This window comes from Pygocentrus nattereri, chromosome 3 (assembly GCF_015220715.1).
Source record: "Pygocentrus nattereri isolate fPygNat1 chromosome 3, fPygNat1.pri, whole genome shotgun sequence".
NCBI lineage: Eukaryota > Metazoa > Chordata > Actinopteri > Characiformes > Serrasalmidae > Pygocentrus > Pygocentrus nattereri.
In genome coordinates, this window is record NC_051213.1 from 25,065,142 (window position 1) to 25,091,557 (window position 26,416).

At 40.8% G+C, this 26,416-nt stretch overlaps 1 protein-coding gene across 2 annotated transcripts; it reads left to right on the plus strand.

Annotated features, from left to right (window-relative positions):
* Positions 1-577: 577 nt before the first annotated feature.
* Positions 578-25,465, plus strand: adcy3a (adenylate cyclase 3a). Of its 2 annotated transcripts, none has more exons than XM_017709160.2 (20): positions 578-2,951; positions 6,892-7,041; positions 10,282-10,412; positions 10,532-10,643; positions 13,321-13,448; positions 13,570-13,728; positions 15,403-15,568; positions 15,699-15,818; positions 17,558-17,700; positions 17,844-18,005; positions 18,633-18,720; positions 20,582-20,698; positions 20,984-21,255; positions 21,346-21,427; positions 21,756-21,914; positions 22,000-22,146; positions 22,368-22,484; positions 22,596-22,722; positions 22,812-22,936; positions 23,996-25,465. In XM_017709160.2, exons 1-20 carry the CDS (start codon positions 2,277-2,279, stop codon positions 24,176-24,178), a joined length of 3,363 nt encoding a protein of 1,120 aa, XP_017564649.1. In that variant the 5' UTR covers positions 578-2,276; the 3' UTR covers positions 24,179-25,465. The 2 variants fall into 2 exon arrangements, with proteins under 2 accessions (XP_017564649.1, XP_017564650.1); XM_017709161.2 differs by having other exon boundaries at positions 15,702-15,818.
* Positions 25,466-26,416: the final 951 nt, after the last annotated feature.

The window sequence follows — 26,416 nt, forward strand, 5'->3', positions numbered from 1 at the left end:
AGAGTGAAAGAGAGAGAGATACACACACACACACACACACACACACACACACACACACACACACAGAGAGAGAGAGAGAGAGAGACACAGAGAGAGGAAGAACATAAGAAACAAAGAAAAACAGACATACAGAAAACAAAAGTATGAAAAAAGAGAAGAAAGAAAGAAAGAAAGAAAGAAAGAAAGGGAGCACTAGAGAGTAAGAGAGAGAGAGAGAGAGAGAGAGAGAGAGAGAGAGAGAGAGTCAGAGTCACAGAGTCTTTGAACTGTAGAGAAATCGCCTGAATAAGATGAAGGCAGGCTGAGAGCGCACAGCTCTCATAGCCGCAGTCTTAGTCTCAGTCTTAGTCTTAGTCTCATCCTCAGAGCTGTGCTGACATTAGTAGTCGTTGATCAGCAGGCTGCTCCTGCGTCCTTGCTCTTCACTTCACCATAGCCTGCGAAAAAGAGCGAGGTGTGAGGAGGAGGAGGAGGAGGAGGAGGAGGAGAGAGACAGGGCGAGCGAGCGAGCGAGCGAGAGAGAGAGAGAGAGAGAGAGAGAGAGAGAGAGAGAGGGATGGGCTTGGATATAGAAAGTGTGGACCGAGAGAGGGAGGAAGACAGAAAGACGGAAATGCGCGCGGCGTGCAGTGCTGTGTGTGGGTCCTGAGCGCAGGTGAAGCCTCGCTGGTGAGGAGCTGAAGGCTGATCTCCTCTCTGCCCGGTTTAGGCTAAAGGTCCAGCTCTCAAGCCGCAGTCCGCGCGGTGACTTTTATTGGTGAAAGTGGGACCACTTCCGAATAATAGGCGCGGGGCGGATTTGCAGCGATTGTGCATCGCCTCGCCTGTGACTGTTCCTGCGGACGGATTTTCTACAGCGGCTGGGATTTATGATTTTTAATCACCGCTTTAGACGAATGGGGCCGAACGGAGCTGCTGCTGGCTGACGGACACACGCTGGAGAGCCTGTGTGGTCTCGTCGACTGCCGCTGTGACACCGGTCCATTTTCAGTTATTCTCTCTCGTTCATTTTTTGCTGCTGCTGCTTTCTGGCGATCTGCATGTTCTGCATGTTCAGTTCCAGAGAGCAGCGAGTCGGATCACGCACACCGCAGAGACCGGAGACCTGAAGAGGCTTTTACACGGTCAGCGCCTGAAATGGAAAGATGTGCTCCACATGCTACACTACCAGATGACAGACAGAAAGAGCTCGTCTTCATCAGTCCCGGCTCAGGCAATTACTAGCCCGCATTTCCATGTTTTGAAGGCAGACGCCAGCTCTCTTTCTCTGTGTGATGGAAGCGCAACATGTATTTCCTGTACGCGTTTTCTTCTCCCTGTCTCTTTCTCCTGTTTCTTTCACTGAGTGCTGCTGCGTGGTGGTCGGAAAAGGTGAAGAAGATGAACGCCAACAAGTGATTTTCTTGTGAGTCGTGTAGACTACAGAGGAACACACAAGTACATTGTATCAGGCCACGAAAGCCATTTTGATAAGGCCAGAATATCTGCGCAGGGGTTACACTGGAGCGAGCCTTTCAGGCATCCCCCTCGTGACTGCCCGCCTCTCTCCCTGCGCCTTTATCAGCCACCTGTGTGTGTATGTGTGTGTAATTTCATTTGCACGTCGTGTCACATCTCCCGACCAAATCTTGTTTCCAGTAATCCGTCTCCTCGCTTCCTTGCTGAGTCCTGTGCTCATTGTCCATGCGAGACGAGGTCACCATGGAAACCTGGAGTGGACGGTGGTGGCCACCTCGGCTGTATCCTGGCCAGGAGGCACAGAGAGTGACACACATGTAAACAGTCATGCTTACGGGGACACCTTTGGTTTAGCTTTTGTTTTTTGTCCCCTCCTTTTTTCCTTTTGCCCATGCAGCTGAGCTGAGCCATGCCATGGCCTTGCTGAGCCTTCTCTTTGCACAGTTCTGACCACAGAGGTGTGGAGCGGGTTGTTTACTTGAGTCCAGCGCATGCAGATACCTTTTTTTCTGAGCTAACATCTCAACTGCCAAAGCATGAAGGTGTCATGGTCATAAACTGCTGGTGTAACATACGTACGAGGAGGATCTAGTTTAATGTCGCAAAGGGCAAGGCATGACAATCAGGAGACCGTACTGAGTCCCCTCATCAGATGTACCCCTCAGGTCAAAAGCTTGTATGACGCAGGAAGTAAGAGGGAATCAGACAAGCAAGCACAGTGTACTTTTGAAGATCCACTTATGTAAAGCGCTGCAGGGACGCCAAAAATATACACCTGTATTTTTTCTTTCTTTCATTTAATTCCTCAGCTCCTCAAAATGCCTCGGAACCGGGCCTTCTCTGAGCCAGAGTATTCAGCTGAGTACTCCGCGGACTGCTCCGTCACACTGCCGTCTGACCCCGGCCAGGCGGTCGGACGCACCCATGAGGTGACCGTGCGCAGCTCGGGCTGCTGCCTGTGCCTGCCCCGCTTCATGCGGCTCACCTTTGCCCCGGACTCTCTGGAGAACCTCTACCAGACCTATTTCCGCCGGCAGCGGCACGAAACCCTGCTGGTGCTAGTGGTATTCGCGGCCCTCTTCGACTGCTATGTGATTGTAATGTGCACTGTGGTCTACACCAGCGACAAGCTGGCATCTGTGGCGGTGGCATCTGTGGGTCTGGCTGCAGATGTCTTGCTCTATCTGCTGTGTCGCTATGGGCTACTGCCAGAGCGCATCTCCCGCAGGCTGGTGCCCTACGCCCTCTGGGTGCTCATAGCTGCCCAGATCTTCTGTTACTTGGGATTGAACTTTGCCCGCTTCCACCAGGCCAGCGACACAGTCGGCTGGCAGGCCTTCTTCAGCTTCTCCTTCTTCTTAACACTGCCGCTGCGGCTGACGCCCATAGTGCTCATCACTACTGTGTCCTGTGGGGTGCACACTCTGGTATTGGGGGTCACCATTGCTCAGCAGCAGCAGGAAGACATCCAGGGAGCTGCTCTTGGAAGACAGGTTAGGAGGTTGGGGATAAAACACTGGGGGGGTTGATACGTTGAATCATTGAGAGAAGATATGACCATCCTCTTTGTTTAAATGGTACTTTTACCATAAAATCTGTGTTTTACACAGAAACGCAGATAAAACATTGGTAAGACAAAATGCCGTGGTCTACCTGAATTCCAAATAAATAAGTGAATGTGATGGTTCTGGAAAAGGGGTAGATCAGGGTCCTGGAGAGCCCGTGTCCAGAACAGTTTGGTGGGTTCCATGCAAAGCACAGCTACAAATCATGGACAAATTACCAAACTGTGCTGGACCCTGACTCTCCAAGACCCCTCAGAGTTTAGTACATCCTAGGGTAAACAGAACATTTTGGGTCACATTACTGTCAATTTATGTTATCACATGAAATCCCATCCATTTTTAGTCTCTTAGCTTGCAGTGTTCCCCTCCATCTGGAAAGACCTCTGCGGTAAGGCTTCTTAGTACACTGAGAAAGCTCATCTTTGTTCAGACCATCAGAAGCTAAAGGAACATCATTAAGATATCAGGTCATAAAGACTTTTTTATCTTTCTCTCAAGTTTCCTCAGAGGCAGTCAGCCCTTTTCATCACATACAAGCCCTCAAGGGGATTATGACCAAAGTCTGATTCAACTAGTGACAGAGCTTCAGAAAATAAAAGCTTATGTTTTTTGTATTTGGGCTAAAAACAAACTCTCTGGAGAGGCTGCTACAAAGACATGATTTTTTTTTAAAGCCACAGTGTTGGTTCTAGTTTAACTTTGGCTTTATATAATGATAGTTTGCAGCATACATAACTGCCAAAGTGGTATGAATGGTTTAATTATTATTATTACTATTATTATTATTATTAGTAGTAGTAGTAGTAGGTTAATAATGATAAGCAATTTCTCTTACACCCTGTTTTGAGTTGCATTTTGTTTTGTAAAAATGTTGAAGATTTTTTAAGAACAGTTATTACATTTCATCTATGCCTTCTTTACATTTTCACTGTATTTCAGTTTTATTGGGCTCTGTGCGAAGGTTCAATACTCTATGACTTTAAAACAGCAGGCATTTCTCATGGGAAGTACCCTTTGGTGTCTACTGACTGTAATTAAATTAGACAAAAGTTCCCATTGAGAGAAAAAAAGCACCTAGCAAACTCAAAGCTACCATTAATTATTCACTATAAATTAGTGATATGTTCATCATTAATTGATAAGTAGCTTAATGTCACTCATGATTGCTAGCCTGGTGACACTTTATTTAATAGATGCAACATCTGAATCTGAATATTTGAATCTGAAAGTAAAATATTACCAATAATTGTTTGTGATGGTTTAAACTATACTCAAAGTTACTGGTAGCTATGACTAAACTATAATCCCAATTCTAAAAAAGTTGGGACGCTGTGTAAAATGTAAATAAATGTAAAGAAAAAAGGGAATGCAATGATTTGCAAGTCTTGTAGAACCATATTTCATTCACAATAGAACATAAAACACATACTGTATCTGATGTTGAAAGTGAGACATTTTACCATTTCATGAAAAACATTCACTCATTTAGAACTTTATGGCAGCAACACATCTCAAGAAGTTGGGACAGGGGCAACAAAAGGCTGTAAAGGTTGTGTAATGCTAAAAAAACACACCTGGTGTTTAATTGGCAACAGGTCAGTAGCATGATTGGGTATAAAAAGAGCATCCCAGAGAGGCTGAGTCTCTTAGAAGTAAAGATGAGGAGGGGTTCGCCACTTTGTGAAAGACTGCACGATAAAATAGTGCAACAATTCAGGAACCTAAAATAGAAAATAACTTTTGCTTTTCATCTTCTACGGCGTATGATACCATCAGAGAATCTGGAAAAAAGCTCTGTATGCAAGATACAAAGCCTAAAACTAATATTGGCTTGCTGTGATCTTTGGGCCCTTAGGAACACTTCCAGAAATCATTGTGAAAACAGTTTGTTGTACAATTCACAAATGCAAGTTAAAGTTGTATCATACAAAGAAGATGCTGTATGTCAACATGATCTAGAAACGCTGCTCTGGGCCAAAGATCATTTAAAATGGACTGAGGGGAAGTGGAAAAGTGTCCTGTGGTCAGATGAATCAAATTCTAAATTTCTTTTTGGAAATCATGGGCACTGTGTCCTCCGGGCTAAAGACCCTTCAACTTGTTATTAGTACGCAGTTCAAAAGCCGGCACCCATGATGGTATGGGGTGCAGTATGGGTTTCTTGCTGTAAAGGCAACATTAATGTTGAACGAAATACACAGGCTTTGGCAACGTATGCTGCCATCCAGACAGCATCTCTTTCAGGGAAGGTCTTGCATATTTCAGCAAGTCAATGCCAAACCACAGCGATCCAATACAACAGCATGGCTTCACAAAAGAAGAGTTCGGGTGCTGAACTGGCCTGCCTGCAGTCCAGACCTTTCACCAGCAGAAAACCTTTGGCACATCATGAAATGGAAAAACCTGCCGTAGAAGACCCAAGACTGTTGAGCAGCTAGAATCCTACGTCAGGCAAAAATGGGACAACATTCCTCTCCCAAAACTCCAGCAATTAGTCTCCTCACTTTCCAGATGTGTACAGACTTTTGTTCATGGAAGGGGAGATGCTAGACTATGGTAGACATGGCCATGCCCCAACTTTTTTGAGATGTGTTGCTGCCATCAAGTTCTGAATGAGTTAATGTTTTTCATGAAATGCAAAAATGTCTCACTTTCAACATCAGATATGTGGTCTGTGTTCTATTGTGAATAGAATATGGGTATGTGAGATTTGCAAATCATTGTGTTCTGTTTTTATTTATATTTATTTACATTTTAGGTGTCCCAACTTTTTTGGAATTGGGATCGTACTTAAAACTAAAATTGGATTACTATTGAAATAGGCACTCAGTTACCTCCTTGTATGTCAGGTTGATAAAACAGGCTGATTGTTAATATAATGATATATAATACATATTACTATACGATGGTTACATTGTGATGCTGTGAAACATGTTATAATGCAGCATGCATTGCAAAAATGTATTTTTAAAAATATAAGATGTAGAGGATCACAACTGTTTGAGTGCATTTATATTTATAAGGCAATACAGAAGTTTTGTACACACATTCATCATGGTTACGAATTTAACTTGTACATTGTTAAGTTATATTTTGAGAAGCACACTAGTCTTTCTTTGTGAGTAAGAAATGAAATTCAGAACAATCAGGATGTCTGTTTTTGTCCTGCTGATATTTGGCTTTGCTGGTGTGGCAATGAGGTGGCAGGCAGGGCCAAACAGGCAGGTGGGTGTTGGGTTCCCAGGGTCTTAACTCAGCAGGGCTGTTTTTGGTACAAACTGCAGCCCCAAGAGACATGGCACAAAAAATAGAGATTAGAATGCACTGCAGGAGGAGAGTATGGAGATAACCAAGAAACCTGGGACTAAACTCCCTGCATTAATCAGACAAGTGTTTAAAAAGTAGTCAAACTGTTTAGACACATTAAGGCCTCCCTATGATATTTAAAGTGATTTTATTGACATCAACTTTATAGAACATAAACATTTGTTCCTGGAGAAAATTCCTTGTAGATTACTCAAAAGTTCAGAGAAGCTTCCTCACCCCTTCAGTTAGCATAGGTCTTGGATTCTAGTGTACAAGTAATAATAGTGTAAATTAAAAGAAGGTTTAATCAGATATCACCTACTGGTCTTTCTTATTCCCTGCCCTTTACAGCAAACAAAGCAGTAGAGCCGCCACTTTGTTCAAAAATGATTTAGTAGATATTTTAGTGGCCTGATGCAGAGTGTGCTGATAGAGTAGCTCAGCCGTTACAATGGGTATTGGGTGTGTCAGTCCTTGTGTTTGTTTCTACCAGCTATGTTTGCATTACCTTTTGTATGAACAATTTGATTGAAAGGTAATTATATAGATTTTTTTTCTTTAGCTGCTGGCCAACATCCTGATCTACCTATGTGCCATCACAGTGGGGGTCATGTCATATTACATGGCTGACCGCAAACACCGTAAGGCCTTTCTGGAGGCCAGGCAATCTCTGGAGGTGAAGCTGAACCTAGAGGAACAGAGCCAGCAGCAGGTAAGCAAAGGAAACTGGGGGAGATTCCAAGTGATACAACTGACAAAATGCCCTGTTTGAGTTCCAGCTTTACTCTGTGCTTGTTGCCTTGTAGGTTTCTTAGGCCATAGGTTTCATGCCTGTAATTGGTGCGGACCAGTTAAACCTTTTCTTTAGTTTGGGTTGTTTTGACTGGTACAAACACACTCCACTTGTTCTCAGGTGGACACAAACCATCATCCACTAAAAATTGTGGGTTTTGATCCATTTCCAAGTGAACTGTGGTTCAGTTCAATGCTGGTAGGAACATGTTTTTATGATGGTACAAAAGAATTTAACAACAAGCATGCTTTCCTCTTCTTGTAGATGAACACCAGTACTGTACTGTCTACATGATCTGCCTGTTTTAACATTTGACTCATGATAGATGCTCATTTCGTTCTTGCAGCACGAGCTACTGCTAATAATGGAAGATGAGCATTTAGTCTTGGAATGCGTTAAAGTTTAACGCATGGAAAAAAACAGTCATAAGGAAGCAGAGATTAAGTACTTTTTTATTGCTTTGATTTTGCTGCATGTACAGATTAAGCATATTTTCATGCAACAGATGGAAAAGAGTTTATATCAAAAGTATGTTGGATAGATATGGATTCCATACAACAAGATCGTGAAAGTTGAAATGAAAAAGATACAGTGTTACAGAAATCCAAGGCCTGGTGCAACTTTTAGCAGACAAACCAGGTGTAAAAAGTATCTTCTGCTGCGCTTTGTTGATAGCTTTAAAATGGATACCGGTTGAGCTTTGTGCATGGAAACAGAAAATACTGTAAACATTGCATTATAGTACAGTTTCTGTTATTATAGACATAAATAGTAAATAGTTATTGCAGAAATTGTAGATTTGATGGCCGGCCTACATAATTCCACACACGTCACCACCTGAAGAGTTTCCACAAGTCTTTATGTAGAATGTGACCCGAAGCAACTGGTTTAGTACAGGACTAAATCACCTTCTGTCCTTTGCATCACTTTGTTGCAAAGCATATGACTCACTGGAAGCAACAAGTTCGCCCTCGTTCAGAACTTGCAGCATCTATTCTAATCACCCCAAGTGCAGGGAAGCAACTATGAAGATATAAGGCTCAGCTGAAGACAAAGGGAAAAATGGGAAGGTATTTTCAAGTCATTTAGCTGCCTTACATAGCACCTGTCTGATGTTAGTTGCATAATATCTTGCTGTCGCTGATGGTACTTGCTGTGCGTGCTGTGTGTAGGCTGAGTGGTGTTATTGGTTGTCAAGAGTGACTGACACAGTGTAATAATTGTGGGTATTTGGTGTGATAGGTCATCAGAGATGCAGGAAGGGCTTGATGCACAGCTCTGATGGTCCTGAGCAAAGAGTGCATGAGATTAGTGGTGAAACATGTTGGGCGAAGAAGCCACCTTACATTTGTGATGTCGCGCTAGAGGTACAGCATGTGTTAGCTGACTGTGAGTCATGTGCTCCCCTGTCTGTTCTGGTGTTGTGACTGAGTGCTCTGAGTGCTCTGAGTGTGTGTGTGCGCACTGTTATGACTGTGAACACTGTGTGTATATGTGTGTGTGTTTACAGAGTCAGCAGTCAATTCCTCCCCCTCTCTGCTCTCACAGCTGTGGCCACTGGGCATTCTTGATTGCTGCTATATATGGAGCAGACAGTTGCTGCTAGCAATAGAAGCAGGGCATGGAGGATAGAATGCGATAAGGAAGGGATATAAGAAGGGTGCAGAGGTGCGAGTGTATGCATGTGTGTGTGCACGCGTAGCATATGTGTATGTGAGAGAGAGAGGACTGATAACAGGAGAAACTCCCTGAATACTAATGGGAGAAACGAGGGCTGCTGGGAGACAGGGCCTGCCAGCCAATCAAGGAGCATTCGGCTGCTGCAGGTTACCATGGCGACCAGCCTCCTGAGACGATGTCAGCTGTAATCACACTGCAGACTGTCTCCTCTTGATTTTTTTTCTGCCCTTTATTTCCCTTTTATGGTCGCATTTGTAGTTGTTTTTACAGACCTGTTATTCCGTTCAACCCTCCCCGCCATGAATGTGATAGTATGAGGTGTGTGTGTGTGTGTGTGTGTGTGTGCGCGTGTGTGCTGTGAAGTCAGGGGTGTCCTGATTGCCATTTTTGTGTTCTGTTACAGTAATTCCACGATGCAAGGCATTTCAGGTTTCAGAGCTCTTCTCAGACTCTGTACTGGCTTTTTTTCACTGCAGATTAAGACAGAGTCCTCACTGAGCAATTATGTGCTTTGAAACTACATTCTAGCTTTGTTTTTGAAAGACATGCTCTTATTCTGCCCACAGCTATGCAAAGACCACTTAACTTATTCAAGCAGAGCATCCATTCTTAAAAAATGGTAATGTGAACAATCAAATTAACACAATTTGCTACTTACCACATAAAGAGCTGATCAGCAAAGGTATGCATGGTGTCCCAGTTTTACTTGTTTATTTTTAAACTGGTGCTACACGGCAAATGTTGCTAACAAACACTGGAAGTCAATAGTCACACACATCTTTTTTTTATGAGTACATCTTTAAAACTTCATCTTTACCCCTTAAAACTTTGTTATAGGTCTTTATTACAGTTACACAGACTTGTCAGTGTGGTTTAGGACACAGAGTGACTTAAGCTGGGCCTACACAACATGATCTTTGCCCGATTTTAACCCTGAAGTGACAGGTCGGGAGCTTGATCTGAAGCGATTGGCTATGTGGATAATCTGGCAATCTCAGAATAGAAACTAGTTCATCTTTAGCCCTCTAATCAAGCTCTGAAGTGATCAGAGTGTATCCGATATTTTCACACGTTTGATATTTAGTGCTGAAAACGTTCACAAGTTCTGTAGTGAGACTTGTTGCTGTGGGCAGCCAGGTAAGACAATGCATTCCAACTCCTCTTCTTGTGCATCCTTGTGATCCAGGCATGTAGATGCTAGATTGTATTTAGAGTTTTGGTTATCTTAATTATAATCATGTCTTCAATGTGAAATTGAGTGTGAATGTGAAATGAAGTCTGTGCAACCATAACGCTGTTATTTATAGACAAGATTTGGTGCCTATTAACTTCCAGAGTTTGTTAGCTATGTAGGTGTTAAATTGTGAAAATTGCATTTTTCGCCAGACCATTTATGTAAGACACATAGAAAACCACAGATTGCGTTTTCCTGCAGTTTGTTCTGTCACTCGCACTGTTACAGTGTTACTCTGCACACAGGAACGTCTCCTGCTGTCCATTCTGCCCAAACACATAGCAGATGAGATGCTACAGGACATGAAGAAAGAGGCCAGTCAGAAAGAGATGCAGCAGTTCAACACCATGTACATGTATCGCCACGAGAATGTCAGGTAAGGCCCAACCAATACAGGACCTTCACAAACAAGAGAAGAGAAAAAAGGCTTATTATGTCCAAAGTAAAAACAATTAGTGCCTCAGTTTGATGAAACTTTGTTTGGCTTTTTTGCAGTATTCTGTTTGCGGACATTGTGGGCTTCACTCAACTCTCCTCTTCCTGTAGTGCACAGGAGCTAGTCAAGCTGCTTAATGAGCTGTTTGCCCGTTTTGACAAGCTGGCTGCTGTGAGTACACACAAATCCACAGTAATCCACATGTATAATGTTGCATTGTACCACTCACGCACATTTTGTGTAAAATATTAATATAAAATAGTGCTACTGGACAGTTGTAAATCTTGGTAATTTATGAACAAACTCTGACATTAGACCCGAACATAACTCTCTATTATATATGAAGAACTGTAGTTTATATTCTGCCTAGACATTTGTAAATTTGATTCTCATGTACTATTTTCTTGGTAACAGCTTATAACAAAGACGTCTATTAGCCCTTAATTAACTAGTCAGATATTTTATACTACTTAGATATTAAATTTTTTTGTTATTGTTTATAGAGCACTTATAAGCTATTATTGCATAATCAACTAATCTTAAGCAAATCTAGTTGCTATTCAATAATTGTAAATATATATTAAGTCCCTTACATTTCGGCTTATTATTATTATTTTTTTTGCTTGCGGGAAAGAAAACACAATACCAACTGACATCTATGTCACAACTGGCAAAGCATGAACTAAACAGGAGGGTTCATTGTTCATTATTAATTCATTCATTATTATTTAATACAACCCCAATTCCAATGAAGTTGGGATGTTGAGTAAAACATAAATAAAAACAGAATACGATGATTTGCAAATCCTTTTCAACCTATATTCAACTGAATACATTACAAAGACAATATATTTAATGTTCAAATGGATAAACTTTATTGTTTTTTGCAAATATTCACTCATTTTGAATTTGATGCCTGCAACACCTTCCAAAGAAGTTGGGACAGGGGCAACAAGAGACTGGGAAAGTTGAGGAATGCTCAAAAAACACCTGTTTGGAACATTCCACAGGTGAGCAGGTTAATTGGAAACATGTGAGTGTCATGATTGGGTATAAAGGGAGCATCCCTGAAAGGCTGAGACGTTCACAAGCAAGGATGGGGTGAGGTTCACCACTTTGTGAACAATATTGTTGAGACCAATGTTTCTCAACGTGCAATTGCAAGGAATTTAAAGGTTTCATCATCTACAGTCCATAACATCATCAAAAGATTCAGAGAATCTGGAGAAATCTCTGCAAGGCAGAAAACCAACATTGAATGCCCGTGACCTTTGATCCCTCAGACGGAACTGCATTAAAAACCCACATCATTCTGTAACGGATATTACCACTTGGGCTCAGGAACACTTCAGAAAACCATCGTCAGTGAACACAGTTCGTCGCTCCATCTACAACTGCAGGTTAAAACTCTGCCATGCAAAGCGAAAGCCATATATCAACAACACCCAGAAACACTGCCGGCTTCTCTGGGCCCGAGCTCATCTGAGATGGACTGACACAAAGTGGAAAAGTGTCCTGTGGTCTGACGAGTCCACATTTCAAATTGTTTTTGGAAATCATGGACGTCGTGTCCTCTGATTCTGATTTTATGTATGTTTTACACAACGTCCCAACTTCATTGCAATTGGGGTTGTATACTATTTATCTACTTCAGTTATGTTTACTTTATAAAACATGTAACTGGAGGACTTACTGTAAAATTCCAACATAAAAGGCAAAGTAACATGTTACTTGAATGTCTAGTACAAGTTTCAACTGTTTGTATTAAAGCTAGAGCCATACAGTGTGAATATACACCACTGCTAGCTTGATTCTTACATAAAGTTGCAAATTCCACAGCAGAAATCAGTATTAGCGGTAGTACGTAGTGGTACATGGATGGGTAAATGTTTGTTTCATTCAAAGTGTTTATTTAAATTGAATAAAAATAGTTTAACTGCTTGTTACCACATGCAATGATTAAGGTTAAAAAAGTGAAAACAGTGAGAACAGTGAAAAATGGATAATAACTCTGTATATCTGAACATTTATAAATGTTCATAAGTCATTTAGAATATAAACTTTTCACTCACAGTTTTTATCCTTTGATATGGGTATTTAGCTTTTAGGATATTTACAAACTAATATAAAGTTTATATATTAACATGCTCTATCCCAGTGCAGAGTGTTTATTGAGGTTGTTCACAGATTAATGCCTTCCATCCCAGTGAATATTGTGTTTATTTAGGTTGTTTTGAGATCAGTATCACACATACTCAGTGTATAGGAGTGTTTATTGAGGTTGTTGATGGACTAGCATCTCCTATTGTAGTTTATCAGAATCTTCTAGGGTATTTAAATGTTGAGAATTTCTAAATAAATTAACAAGGACAGTCATTCCTTATTGTTAACTCTAAGGCCTAAAGTTCTGTCATTCTTTAATGGGGTTTACAAAAAATTCACATTGCATTCTAAGCCAAGGTGATTTTTTTTTCTTCTTTTTCAGCCCAAGCAAAAGAGAGCCCAAATTTAAGTGTAAATTCAGAATTTGTTCAATGAATAACATCTGAATTTCATAGATGTTTGTGTCTGTGATTGTATTTTTCTCCCCACAAGCAATCAAAAGCGTAAACCTCAGAAATCTTTGTAATTAGCATACTCATAGTGTGTGTTTACAACTAGTGAATTACAGGTTCCAGATTAATGATTAATTTTCATGAAATAAAAACTAATAGATGTCTTATTATATACCATATATACTTCATATACTTTAATATTTTGAGGAGTGTAACACAACTAACTTCCCTTTGGGGACTGATAGTGTTATAAACTGTAAATATTTTAAAGTGGTCCCCTTTTCTCTTTGCAGAAATACCACCAGCTGAGGATAAAAATCCTTGGAGACTGCTACTATTGTATCTGTGGCCTTCCTGATTACCGAGATGACCACGCAGCATGCTCCATAATGATGGGGTTGGCTATGGTGGAAGCTATTTCGTAAGTGATGCACAGCCCTCCATTCTGAAGCAATGTCAAGTTCCTTGTCATGGTGCCTTTTGGTCGTTTGGTACCTTGTTTAAGTTTGCTCATATGGTGTCCATGTGCATCTGGATTTCAGCTATGTTAGAGAGAAGACACAGACAGACGTTGACATGCGTGTTGGGGTGCATTCTGGGACAGTTCTTGGTGGAGTGCTGGGACAGAAGCGCTGGCAGTATGATGTATGGTCCACAGATGTAACGGTGGCAAACAAAATGGAGGCTGGGGGGATACCAGGGTGAGTCCTCAGATGTGCTGCACTTGTGCCCATTCTATTTCTTGTACTGTACGTCCAAGAGTTTGTAGACACTTGCTTATCAAACGTTTCTTCTGAAAGCACACGTATTTATAATTTATAGAGTTTGTCGCCTGCAGTAACAGCCTCTACTGTACTACAGAGAAAGCTTTATTCTGATGATTTCATTGCATTTAGCCACAGTAGCATTAGTGAGGAGAAGTGGTGATGTTGGATGATTAGTTCTGGATCACAAACGCTGCTCCAACTGATCCTAAAGGTGTTTGATGATGCTTGATCACAGCAATCCATTTCTCCCCAGACCAGTGGCAGGAAGCTTTTCATCCATCTAGCTGATGTATGGTGATCTTATGGTTGTGTTTGCTCCAGAGCACCTGCCAAGTATTTTCTGTAGTGATCAAACGGATGCATCCATGCATTTTAACTCCTAAATCAGTAATGGGTGCAGCTTAAAGTAGCTTGAAGAGTCCACTAATAAAAGGGGTGTCTGGATACTGTTGGACATGCAGTATTGGGCAGTCTTATTCAGCCATGAAAACTAACAAACGATTAATCTTGGCAGTGTTATTTTTTTCCCTCTGCTACACATATAGTATGTCATGTGTGTGGATTTCTGTACAAAAACAGTTATAATTAAATTTCACATGGCTGTTTTCCAACCTTCCTCTACCTCTTAGAATTAAACAGGGTATTTTTGTTACTGTGCCTTTTAAGGCTTTAAGTTCTGTTTTGATTGGCTGCCCTGTATTATACTTCATTCAGAAAGCTGACCAAGCTGAAACACTCCTTGTAATTTCAGTGTGAATGGGCAGGACTAAACTGTTGTAGGCTGAAGCTGGTTTTCATGACATCACAAAAACAACAAATAAAAAAAAAAAGCTGTTTCTGCAGCATATTTTCCATGTAGGGAGTTTTTGGTTTTATAACAATTTTTACATATTAGAGTGTTCCATACAGCACTTCGGCACTTTTCGCGTTTCAGTAGTTGTGAAAATCCATAAATTCGTATAGTTTTGTAGTGATTGGTTGGACTGCCTAGCAACCACTGTGCATTTTGGTTGGTTATATTTCGGCTAGCGCTTTTAAAGAAAGAAGAAAAAAAATGTCAGTTTGTGCCGTCAGTATTCCATACACCAGTTTCTACAGAATGAGCAGTTTTCCATACAGTGTTGTCCTGCATTTTATTTGAACTTACATTAAATTTAATTGCACAAAATTGTCCATTAACAGATTACATATTTTTAAAAAACAAATTAATATAAACAGTATGTGCAATGAATAAGGCTATCATAGAAAAAAAAGCCTAGTAAAGTCCAGTTTGATGTCCAAAACTCACCTTTGATGGTCTTGCCAACCGTGTTGATGGAAACAATGATATATGACAGTGTCTCAGATATATAATTAATAAATGACAAGAAAGTGTTTATTACACAAATAGGAAAAGTTGCAACTATACAGAATACTGTGCTCTTACGTTATATCAAGCCCTACATTTAACACCATATTTACCATAATACATATATCAGATACTAGATTTATTCCCAAAAAGTTGAGAAAACTACTGCCCAGATAAATTGCTCTAAATATTTTCTCTGACAATTTGATACTTTGAGGCTTTTTAGCATATGGATATGTCCTCTGCTCTGTGTCCGGTAGGCGTGTGCACATCTCTCAGAACACACTAGAATGTCTACATGGTGAATTTGATGTGGAGCCGGGGAATGGGGGTGACCGCTGTGAATACCTGAAGGAGAGAGGCATTGAGACTTATCTGGTTGTGGTTCCCAAGGGCCCTATAAGCAAGAATGGCATCAATGGTGTAGTGAGTGTTGCTTTCCGTTCCAGTTTCTCATATACTGCTCCACGTAGAAGTCACAGGCCAGCATTCAATCTCACTTTTAACTTCTTTTTGTCTTTCATTCTCATATTTTCTTCCATTGGGTTTAATTCAGAAGCTGTCTGTGACTTCGTCTAATGGGAACTCTCCGCTGCTGATCAACACAACAGAGTGCAATGGCAGTGTGCACACAGCCTGCACCACACCGGAGGAGCCAGAGGAGCTGGACACTCGGGTATATACACATATTTAACCAAGACCTTTTGCATTTTATTTGATTTCTTGAAGTCTGCTTATAGTGTGTGTGGATGTTTGTATCAGAAAGAGTAGTAATTCCTTTATTAATTAAGGTGGTCATTTACATGACTATTAATATGCCTTTAAGTCGGCCTTGTGCACAAAGCAGTGTTGGCTAAAATGTATGTAACAAACTGTTAAGTTTGGATGTAATCTTGAGGTATCATACAAAAAAATTATATTACTACTCATTTTGGGTGTCTGAATGCTTTAAAAGGTTAAACAATAAGTACTGTCTGAGAGTCAGGAACAACACGTTTAATCACTTTTCTCAGCAAGGTCTGCCCATAACTGTGCTACACACAGTTTGCTGTAAAGCTCCTTGTCACTTTAGTATGAATGTGGGAAGTCATGCCAATTTGTTCAGGGTTGTGATGTAACTAGCATGACAAATTCAAAACAGCCTATTTTGTAGCTTATTTTGCATGTAGAGATTATATGAATTGGGAAGGGTGTTTTTAAATCATCAAAGTGCATCAAAATCTTTCATTTCATACAAGAATAGACAAGCCTGTTTTTGCTGGACTGCTGTCGGCTGCATGGCATTTGTCAAGCAAATGTCTGTGAGACAGAATGTAAAATATGCTTGTTTTATGTGCAGGGTGGTCCACTGGAATGCAGTGCGTGGTGGATGCATGAATTTTACCAGCCACTCAAATTTTTAACCAAGACACTATTTGTCAAATACAGAAATATTTGACCACCACTACTACAACTATTACTACTAGTAATAAATAGTTACACTATTATTACTAGCAAAATACTATTCCAGTTTACATTTGGGTGCTGTAACAGGTTATGTACTACCACTTAGTGGCTTTATCCTCTCCTGAAAGAGTGAAACAATCCTTCAAATAAGAGCTTATTACAAAGAGTTTTTGTTGTTTTTGTAAGACCCATGATATGTTTGATCCATGTGTCTTCCATTTTCCTGTTCAATATTTATATGGCCCTCACAGCAAGGAGGGCCTGAGTTCGATTCCCAGCCAGGCAACCAGGGTCCTTTATATGCGGTGTTTGCATGTTCTCCGTGTCAGTGCAGGTTTCTTCCGGGTTCTCCGGTTTCCTCCCACAGCCCAAAGACATGCAGTCAGGCCTATTGGACACGTTAAATTGCCCCTAGGTCTGAATGTGTGTGGATATATGTGTCTGTCTGTCTGCCCTGTGATGGACTGGCAACCTGTCCAGGGTGTATCCTTCGTTCCGCCCAGTGTGAGCTGGAATAGGCTCACATAGGCAGTTTAGATGCGAGTGTATGTTTACACGACTTCATTCAGGCCTAATGATGTGTAGCACCACCTACCCTCTATCTCAGGCAACGTTTGTGCATGCATGTTTTAACAATGGGTGTCAGGGACAGTTGATCAGACACTCAGTCAGTGACTCAGTGAGAGGTACTGACTCTTGAAGGCTGGTCCACTAGATGGTCCAGCAAAAAACAATATGGGCCCTTTAAAATTAAATTGAACTTAAATTCTGTTTAACACCAAACTAATATGTCATATGTAGGTAAGTCTATCTCTCTCAGATGAAGTGGTATAACACAAATTAAGATGTGCATGCTCACACTACAAAAACAGATGGTTTAGCAGGCTGGATAATGAATATCCCGCCTGTGTGTGTGTGTGTGTGTGTGTGTGTGTGTGTGTGTGTGTGTGTGTGTGTGTGTGCGCTCAGGTGGTGAACCCCTCGTTCCCAAACCCCCGACGACGTCTGCGTTTGCGGGACCTGGCTGAGAGGGTAATTGATGCTCAGGAAAATGAGCAGGAGCTGAATAAACTCCTAAATGAGGCACTGTTGGAGAGAGAGACAGTGCAGGCGTAAGTGCTGTGTTATCTTTATGAATTTGTTGTATGTGATGGGTCAGTTTCAACCTTTTTGTTGTCAAACACATGTATAAGAACAGAGTTTGAATTGAATTGTTAACTAGTGCTACACCTGACACTTCATCTGTGTGTTTCAGACTGAAGGGAAAGTACACTAACCGTCTATCACTGCGCTTTGTGGAGCCTGACCTGGAGACACGTTTCTCAGTGGAGAAGGAGAAACAGAGTGGGGCAGCCTTCAGCTGCTCCTGTGTGGTGCTGCTCTTCACTGCAGTCATTGAGGCACTTATAGATCCTCTGTGAGTCAGATCCACACAAACACACCTCCATATACACACTTTTCTCTCCTCTATGGACCAATTGCCTGGTTGCATGAGTGTATTAAATACTCTGTGCTTTGGTGCACCCCTGTAACACCCTTAGAGTAATGAGGAGTCATGTTTGTTTATTTGAGTCATTCCTGTTGTCAGCATCAACAGCTAGGAAGCCAGTTAGGTAATCATGTGTATTTAATAGTTGCATACAGTAAGCAAAAACAACTATTGAGCTGTTAATTGCAAGTATTTACATGGCAATTGATCATCAGTTAAAACTTCACTGTTTAACAGGCTGATTTCCATTGTCTGAGGGAAGGATAAAATAGTTCTAGAAGAATACCTATAAAAGAAACTCTAATATAAGGATAGATCACTTTATAAATTGCCATGTCTTGCAGTATCTCTTATGCTTGGTTAATTGCATCACTGGGCTGAGGTTGGTGAAATTACCGCAGTTGGGCAGGCACTGTTTCTGTTCTGTGTCTGTTTACAATATTGCGGTCAGTTCGTGTAACCCCATTCACACCCCCTGCCTTTCTTCCTCTTTTTGTGCACTAGCCATGTGTCACTGTCCCTTTAATCTCTTTCACTGTGTGCTCTTCCTGACAGGTTGATAGCTAACTACGTAACTCTAGCTGTGGGGGAAGTCCTGCTGCTCATTCTCACCATCTGCTCCCTGGCGGCCATTTTCCCACGGGTGAGTGACCCTTCCAGCACCTCCCTAGTCTGAGCACACATAAGACATGCGTGAGCTCATGAGATCTGGAAAATATCAAAAAACTTGATGATATGTGATTTTTTTCTGAGGGAATGTGTCTCTGACTTTTGTGGATCCACTACAAAGCCATTTTTCCACTGGACCACGTTGTTTTATCAAAACATTGATTAGTGCGATCCACTACCATTAGTATTTCCATTTGCAGTTGATTCACAGCCGTCAAACACTGTACTTGTGTAATATTAATGCAGGAGCTAAATGTGGAAATAGACCTTTTGTCCTTAGTGCAGCAGTTGTTTTCTGAACATGCACCAGTGCATTTAATCAAGCACCACTAGTTGGGTCATTCCACTTTCAATTGACTAATACAGTTATATAGCAATATTGACTGGTAGTCTCACAAAGTTTGCCTAAAGGGATCACAGTCACCAATGGAAACTATGGATGAAGAGGGTTCAGGGAGGGAAAGAGACATGGAAGAGACATGATTACTAATTAAATGGCGTACACGGTACAGTGAGAATATATCTGAAAATGTTTGTAGATATCCTGTTCCCTTTAGATTCATCTAGCAGTAGTCCACTAGGCTAGCCCATTCAGAAAACTGCAGAAATGTCTTTTTAACCAGTTAAAAAAGTTTATATTATTGTTATTGTTGTTTATTTTGTTATTATTTTTGTTGTAGTAGTAGTAGTAGTAGTAGTAGTAGTAGTAGTAGTAGTAGTAGTAGTAGTAAATAATTCAAATACATTAATATATTGATTAGAGGATAGAAATGGTGGATGTTGAGCTTCTAAACAATGCAAATGCATAATAAAGTATGTAACTAAATGGCTGTGCATGTTGTTCCGTGAAATTTAAAATATAGATAGATGCGGTTTTTGCTGCTAGTTTAGCTTGTGCATAGTAGGTGATTGATTGATTGAGACAATCAGTTTTAATGTCCTCACAATTATGTATTACTCATCAGTGATTCCAAAGATGAAATTCAAAGGTGAAATGTTTGGGTATTTGAGAACGACTTGTTCAAACAGATGGGGGTCTGCGTTTGCTTGCATTACAATAGCAGCCTAGGTGTATAGCCATTATCAAGTTCTTTGTGTCTGCCTTATAAAGAATAGAATGGTTGCTACATAACTTTATTTTACTCCATGAATCCAGTAAAACACCATGTTGTTGCTGTTGAAACAAAGCCTCATATCTTCAAAAAAGTGACTTTACAGGAGAAGGAAATAACCCGTTTAACTTTCAATTAAAGTAACAAGATGTTATTTTAACTCCTTTTGGAACATTTCTGTTGGTCCACTCAATGTAAATGGCAGCTGATGTTTTCAAATAATGTAAAAAAAATACATAAATAAATGACAAAAAAGAGATTGCTTCAGCAGTGACAATGTATTGGGTTAGGTTGTGTCCGACCTATGGGCACCAATGACAGACGTGAGAGACGGCAGGGTGCCCATGCCTGAGCCCCGTGCCGATAAAAGGTGTAGAAGGAGTCCAGTGCACCGACGCTGGAGTTCGGGGGTTGGGTGCCTGACACAACATTGTCATGCAGCGGTGTTATAAATCAGTTGTTATTAATCAGTGGTGTTATGAATCAGAAACAAAAACGTATATCATTGACACTTAGGCACATGTAGTGTCATATAGAAAAATTAAAGTGCTGTCACTTCAATTAGAGCTGAACTACCAGGTAACAAGTCAGACTATAGTTCTTCTCCATCCCAGTGATCACTAGCCCATTAAGTTTTTTGTGTCTATGAAATCCTTTGTGTGATTTAAGTGATTTGATGTGTAAAATAAAGGCTGATTTTTTTTTTTTATTATTATACTGTAGGTATTTCCCAACAGACTTGTCTCATTTTCCACATGGATAGATCACACACGCTGGGCTCGCAACACTTGGGCCATGGCTGCCATTGTCATCCTCACACTGGCAGACATAATAGATATGGTGAGGCTCTGACTAGACATTTTTTTCCTTTACAACACTGTTGGGGTTCAGAAAAGTTCTGAATCTCTAAATATGGGAAGCATGTGGACAATATCAAGTAGTAATCAAGTTCAAGCACTGCTAATTCGATGAGAATGTAAACTGAATATTTTTTAGTTCAGTAAGTTTATTTGATTAATTTGGCAAAATTAACCATTAATGTAATGAGCATCAGATACTGCTATAGTGCTTGTTGCTGAAATCTCCACAATAACTGAGTCTGTTATTTATAATGTCCTCTTGTAGCTAAGCTGTAGACCAGCACAGCCCCCCACAACAAGCACAGATGTGGAAAGTTCTCCAGCCCCGGCTGAACAGAGGGGCTGCCTGGAGAACCCCAAATACTACAGCTACGTAGCTGTGCTAGCCCTGATAGCCACTACCATGCTGGTGCAGGTCAGCCACATGGTCAAGCTCACGCTCATGCTTCTGATCACAGTGGCCACAGGTGTCGTCAACATCTACAACTGGAGGGACATCTTTGACCAGTATGATCTGGTGCGGTATGAGGAGTACAGGTGGGCGCCAATCAAAGGGAGGATTGTTGTATTATGAACCTAATGCTTTCCCTCACTAAATTCAGTGTAATGTTTTATGTTTCTGTGCAGAGTATACCTCGTGCCCTCCAAATATACAATGACTGTGATGATCTTCATCATGATGGTCAGCTTCTACTACTTTGCCCGACACGTACGTGATTTCCCAGATTCTTCTGCCATTCTTTCTTTACCTATCCTTCCTTCACTGTTAAAAAGTAAAGGTGCCAAGACGATCTTTGGCACTTTACCATAGAAGAACCACGTTTGCTTCCCTGAAAAACATTTCAGTGGTTCCTCAAAGAAACATTTTGATAAATGAAAAGTGCAAGTGTAAAGACTTCTTCAGAGTTTAAAGAATCTGTCATATTGTAAAAGTTCTATAACAGAGTTTTTCTTAGAGCTGTATGTCCAATCCAAAGTCCACAGAAGAACCTTTGTTTCGTTTACCTTGTTATTTGGTATGTCTCTCTGTCTTTCAGGTGGAGAAACTGGCCCGCACGCTGTTCCTGTGGAAAATTGAGGTGCATGAACAAAAGGAGAAGGTGTATGAGATGAGGCGCTGGAATGAGGCTTTGGTCACTAACATGCTTCCAGAGCATGTTGCACGCCACTTCCTGGGCTCAAAGAAGAGAGATGAGGTACGAAAATCCTTCATATCAGTTTCAGCATGTAAGTAGCTCAAAAACTGTGCAGTCTGAATATGTTTCATTTTGCAATTAACAGGAGCTGTACAGCCAGTCCTATGATGAGATTGGGGTGATGTTCGCCTCTATCCCTAATTTCTCTGACTTCTACACGGAGGAGAGCATCAACAACGGAGGTATCGAGTGCTTGAGGTTCCTCAATGAAATCATCTCTGACTTTGACAGTGTAAGTAATATTTTTAACATTAACAAGCATTTAGATTGTACTTCTGTATAGTCACTGTTAAACAAAAGCTTGTATCTCAGAGACGTTGGAAAAAAAGTATTAATGTACATTCATATATTGAGATTTTACTACATAAAACTTTGGAGCATTTCTGTTTGTCCACTTTTAAGAGTTAGTTAGGAAGTTTTGTATGACCATGTCTTCCATCTTGTCCTTCACAGCTTCTGGATGAACCTCAGTTTCGCTGTATCACCAAGATTAAGACTATCGGCAGCACTTACATGGCAGCATCTGGGGTCACTCCTGACAACAACACTAACGGTTATGCTTGCATGAAGGTAGTAAAGTCAGAATGGTCATTGTACCCACATATAGTTGTGATGTTGATGACCCTGTTGATGGTGCTGATGTCCGGTGATCGACCTGAGCGTTTTTTCCCCACTCAACAGAAAGAGGAATTGTCTGATAGGGAGCGCTGGCAGCACTTGGCTGATCTAGCAGATTTTGCTCTGGCCATGAAGGTTACTCTTATGAACATCAACTACCAGTCATTTAACAACTTCATGCTTCGCATTGGTAAGCAGGCAGTCTTCTAGAGTGCAGGAGATTTGATGTGATGTTTGTGCCATTCATTGCTTACTTTCTTTTACATCTTTTCTCCACAGGACTGAATAAAGGGGGTGTTCTGGCTGGAGTCATAGGGGCTCGGAAGCCACATTTTGACATTTGGGGAAACACTGTTAATGTGGCCAGCCGCATGGAATCTACAGGGGTGATGGGAAACATCCAGGTGAATCCTGGCATTTATGAGGCTGAAATATGTCAGAAAGCAGAAAGCATTCAGTCCTTATGTCCCAAAGTTCACTCTTGCAGTTTTGTATAGTGAAACTTACATTCCACAGTGATCCAATTAATTTGAAGCACAGCATTTGACACATTGCTTCGGAATCAAAATGAAAATCACATGACCCAGTGAGGGTTTATTACGTCACACTGTGTCAAAACATTTCAAAATGTTCTATGGAAAAAGGTGCTGATCTGTTATCAGGATATTTTGACCCTAAATATGACTAAGTGGGTTGGAAAATCCTTATTTATGATCCGAGATCTGTCACTGTTGTTTGCAGAACTGTAACTTTCAAGCTTAAAAGTGAGACAAAGTGTGTTGCTGTTATGTTTTGAAACGTTACTATGAAAATTCATTTCTTTCTGTAGTCTATTAGACAAGGTTATTTTATGCACTGATTGGCCACCAGATGTCACTGTGGTGCGATGATTTGAAACGCAATGAAACAACTGATTTGCTTTGAAAAATAGAATCTTTTCCAAAATCAGTTGTTTCATATACTTCAGTCTCTCAAAAGCCCCATTTATGCCAACACTATCTTTTTTTTTGTAGTCTGAAATGCGGTTGTATTGAGCACAGATTAGCCCAGATATGTCAGATACAAAGGCTGACCCCTTCGTTTCATGTACTTGTATACATGTTCATGTTCTTTCTATACACGTGTGCTCCATTTGCTAAATATGCAGGATAGGATATATCCCCCATTTTAAATGGTAGTTTATGGCATAATGGGAAAGAATTTTAATATTCTGAGGGAACTACCTGTCCTTTAAAGAAATGGGAGACATTCTTACACACACACACACACACACACACACACACACACACACACACACTTCTTGTGGTCTTAATGAGTGCTTGAACACTTTTCTAAATTGAGAAAGGCATCACATAAACTTAAGCAAAACCACAAACTGCAAGCACAGACTTTGAGAGTTTGAATCTGTAATTATGCTATGGCTATTCTGCTTTCGTCAGTAACACTAAGTCTGCTACCCCCAGGTGGTGGAGGACTGCTATAACATCCTGAAGGACTATGGCTTCCGCTTTGTGAGGAGGGGACCAATCTTTGTGAAGGGAAAAGGGGAGTTGCTCACCTATTTTCTGAAAGGACGGGAAAAACAGGGTTCCTTCATCAATGGCTCCTCTGTCACGTTACCCCACCAGGTGGTGGACAGCTCTTGACCGACAGGCATAAAACCCGCACTCAAACATGAAACTCATTCAACTTAGCGCACCATTCACATGCAAAATAAAACCTCTTAAAGTAAGTCCATGTGTTGCAGATTGAGAGGGATGCAGACCTCAGAAATGGAGTGAAACATGAGATTCCCTCTGGTCACACTGGAGAAATACAGGGTCATGCTGTACTTAGACCTTTTCAGTGAATGAATGAGTGAATGAATGACTTTCCAGAAATATTTTATCTGCTGAAATTAAATCAGGAACCATTGTTTAAGAGTACTCGTGATCATGCCACACAAACCCAGAGTACACACAGTGGATGGTTACTTATTATTAACCGATTGTATATTACACACTTCAATGCTTTTAAATTTGAGACTTACACTGCTCATCTATAGGTTGTTGTTGAAAGTTCTATTGTAAATCTAAAGTTTATTTGATTGTTTTATTTTATGAAGCTGAGGAGTGTGTCTTAAAGTGTGTGAAGGGAAGGACACAGGCTCCCTCTGCCTCTCATGTGTGTATGCAGACGTGTGCACGTACAAGTATGTGTGTGTGTCCTCACCTGCTGTCCCTGATGTGTATGTATCTGCTCCCTTTTATTTGTGGACTTTGCAGCCATTTCCAGCCAATCTACATTTTTTTACCCAGATAAGTGTTTTTAGTGTGCCATACAACAAGTGCCACAACATCGTTCTGTGTCCTGTATGTATGCTATTCCAGAGTGTTTGACGTGTCACTGTGAGCAGGTTAAATGCAAGTGTGTATGTACAGTATGCATGCACTAAATGAAAGTGCAGCCGGGGTTAAGACTTTTTGGTAGTATCGGAGGGATGGGTGTTTCTTAGCTCAGATTATATACCCCTCAAAAGTCTTTCCTAAAAGATTAGATGAATGTGCAATAGTTTATTCTTTTACAATGCTCTGTTCTCCAGTACCCTTTGCAAAAAAGAAACCCACATTCTTCTCCCTGCAAGTCATATTTTTATATTATGATTGTATATGTTTTATTCTAGCTAAAGAGTATTGTGCAGTGTGAGCAGATATACGACTGGCGTAGTGTGCCTGACTGCACTGCTCATGGTTTCCTCTGTTAACTTATTGCAGATGTCAGGGATATTGTATGAAAAACCACAAACAGCATTGCAATTGTTACTGAATCCCCATGTGTTGTAACAGAACGAAGGAAAAGATTTCTGGCCTGATGGAGGATTTTACTGAAATTTGATTTGTATTTTTGAAATATCCTTAAACATGGGAATAAAATGGCACTTTGGATGATCTGTAGGTGTCTCCTGTTTGTAATCTATTCTTGACACCATGAAATGTTAAAAGTAGGACTTTATAACAGATTTAATAAGACACCACACACATTTCTTCATGGGCTGGTTTCCCAGACATGGATTAAGAGCAGTCTTGGAGTAAATTACAATCCCATTGCTGATTTACCAATGAAAATCCTTTTCAGTCTGGGTTAAGGCTTAATCTGATTCTGGGATGCCAGCCATGTGAGTTTAAAATTATGTGATTATTTAATGTAAAAATGCATCTTGAGATAAATGGTAAGGTGGTGATCTTAAAGCCGGGGCATAAGGACAACGTCCTGAGGCTGTGGTTCAGAATTTCTTTCCCGCAAGCAGGTATGTATCAGTGACTAACATTAGGGTCACCTAGAATAAACTTCACCAGTTGGGCATTGAAATACTGGGGGGTTGATTTCGCTGATGCGTGGCTTTCGAAACTGGATATTGTTTTCACAGACAAACATTAAGTATACAGTCTTCCAACCATTCTATAATAACCAGGCTAATGCAGCGTTCACGTTATCAAGCTGCCAAACGTAAAAAAACCTGTTTGAATTGTTAAGCTTAAATCACTGCAAGAAAGACACACTGAAATTCTTAGTTCAGCCTGTCATGTCACACTACGACTCTAGCTCAGGTCTATACAGGAACGGATCACTTCACTACCAATCAATATGCACTTTTCTCCATTTACACAAGCAAAAGAGAGATGCGGTCGCATTCCAGGAAAAAAATCCTAAACAGATCTTTGACCTTATTATCGATCAAACCAACCTAGAATAAAAGGAAACAGACCGCTTCGTTGACAGTGATCCCAAAACCGTAGAGTTGTTTTTTGCCGTTTAAAACTCTACCGTGTTTTCTACCGGCGCGCTTGAAGGCGGCGTTTAAAGCTCAAGGTTGTTCAGGGCTTCCCGGTGACGTCACTGCGCAC

Coding starts and splice junctions, on each gene's coding strand:
- adcy3a (XM_017709160.2), top strand. CDS start 2,277: ATGCCTCGGAACCGGGCCTTCTCTGAGCCAGAGTATTCAGCTGAGTAC. Junction 2,952..6,891: donor GAGCTGCTCTTGGAAGACAG/GTTAGGAGGTTG, acceptor TTTTTTCTTTAG/CTGCTGGCCAACATCCTGAT. Junction 17,701..17,843: donor GAGAGAGAGACAGTGCAGGC/GTAAGTGCTGTG, acceptor TGTGTGTTTCAG/ACTGAAGGGAAAGTACACTA.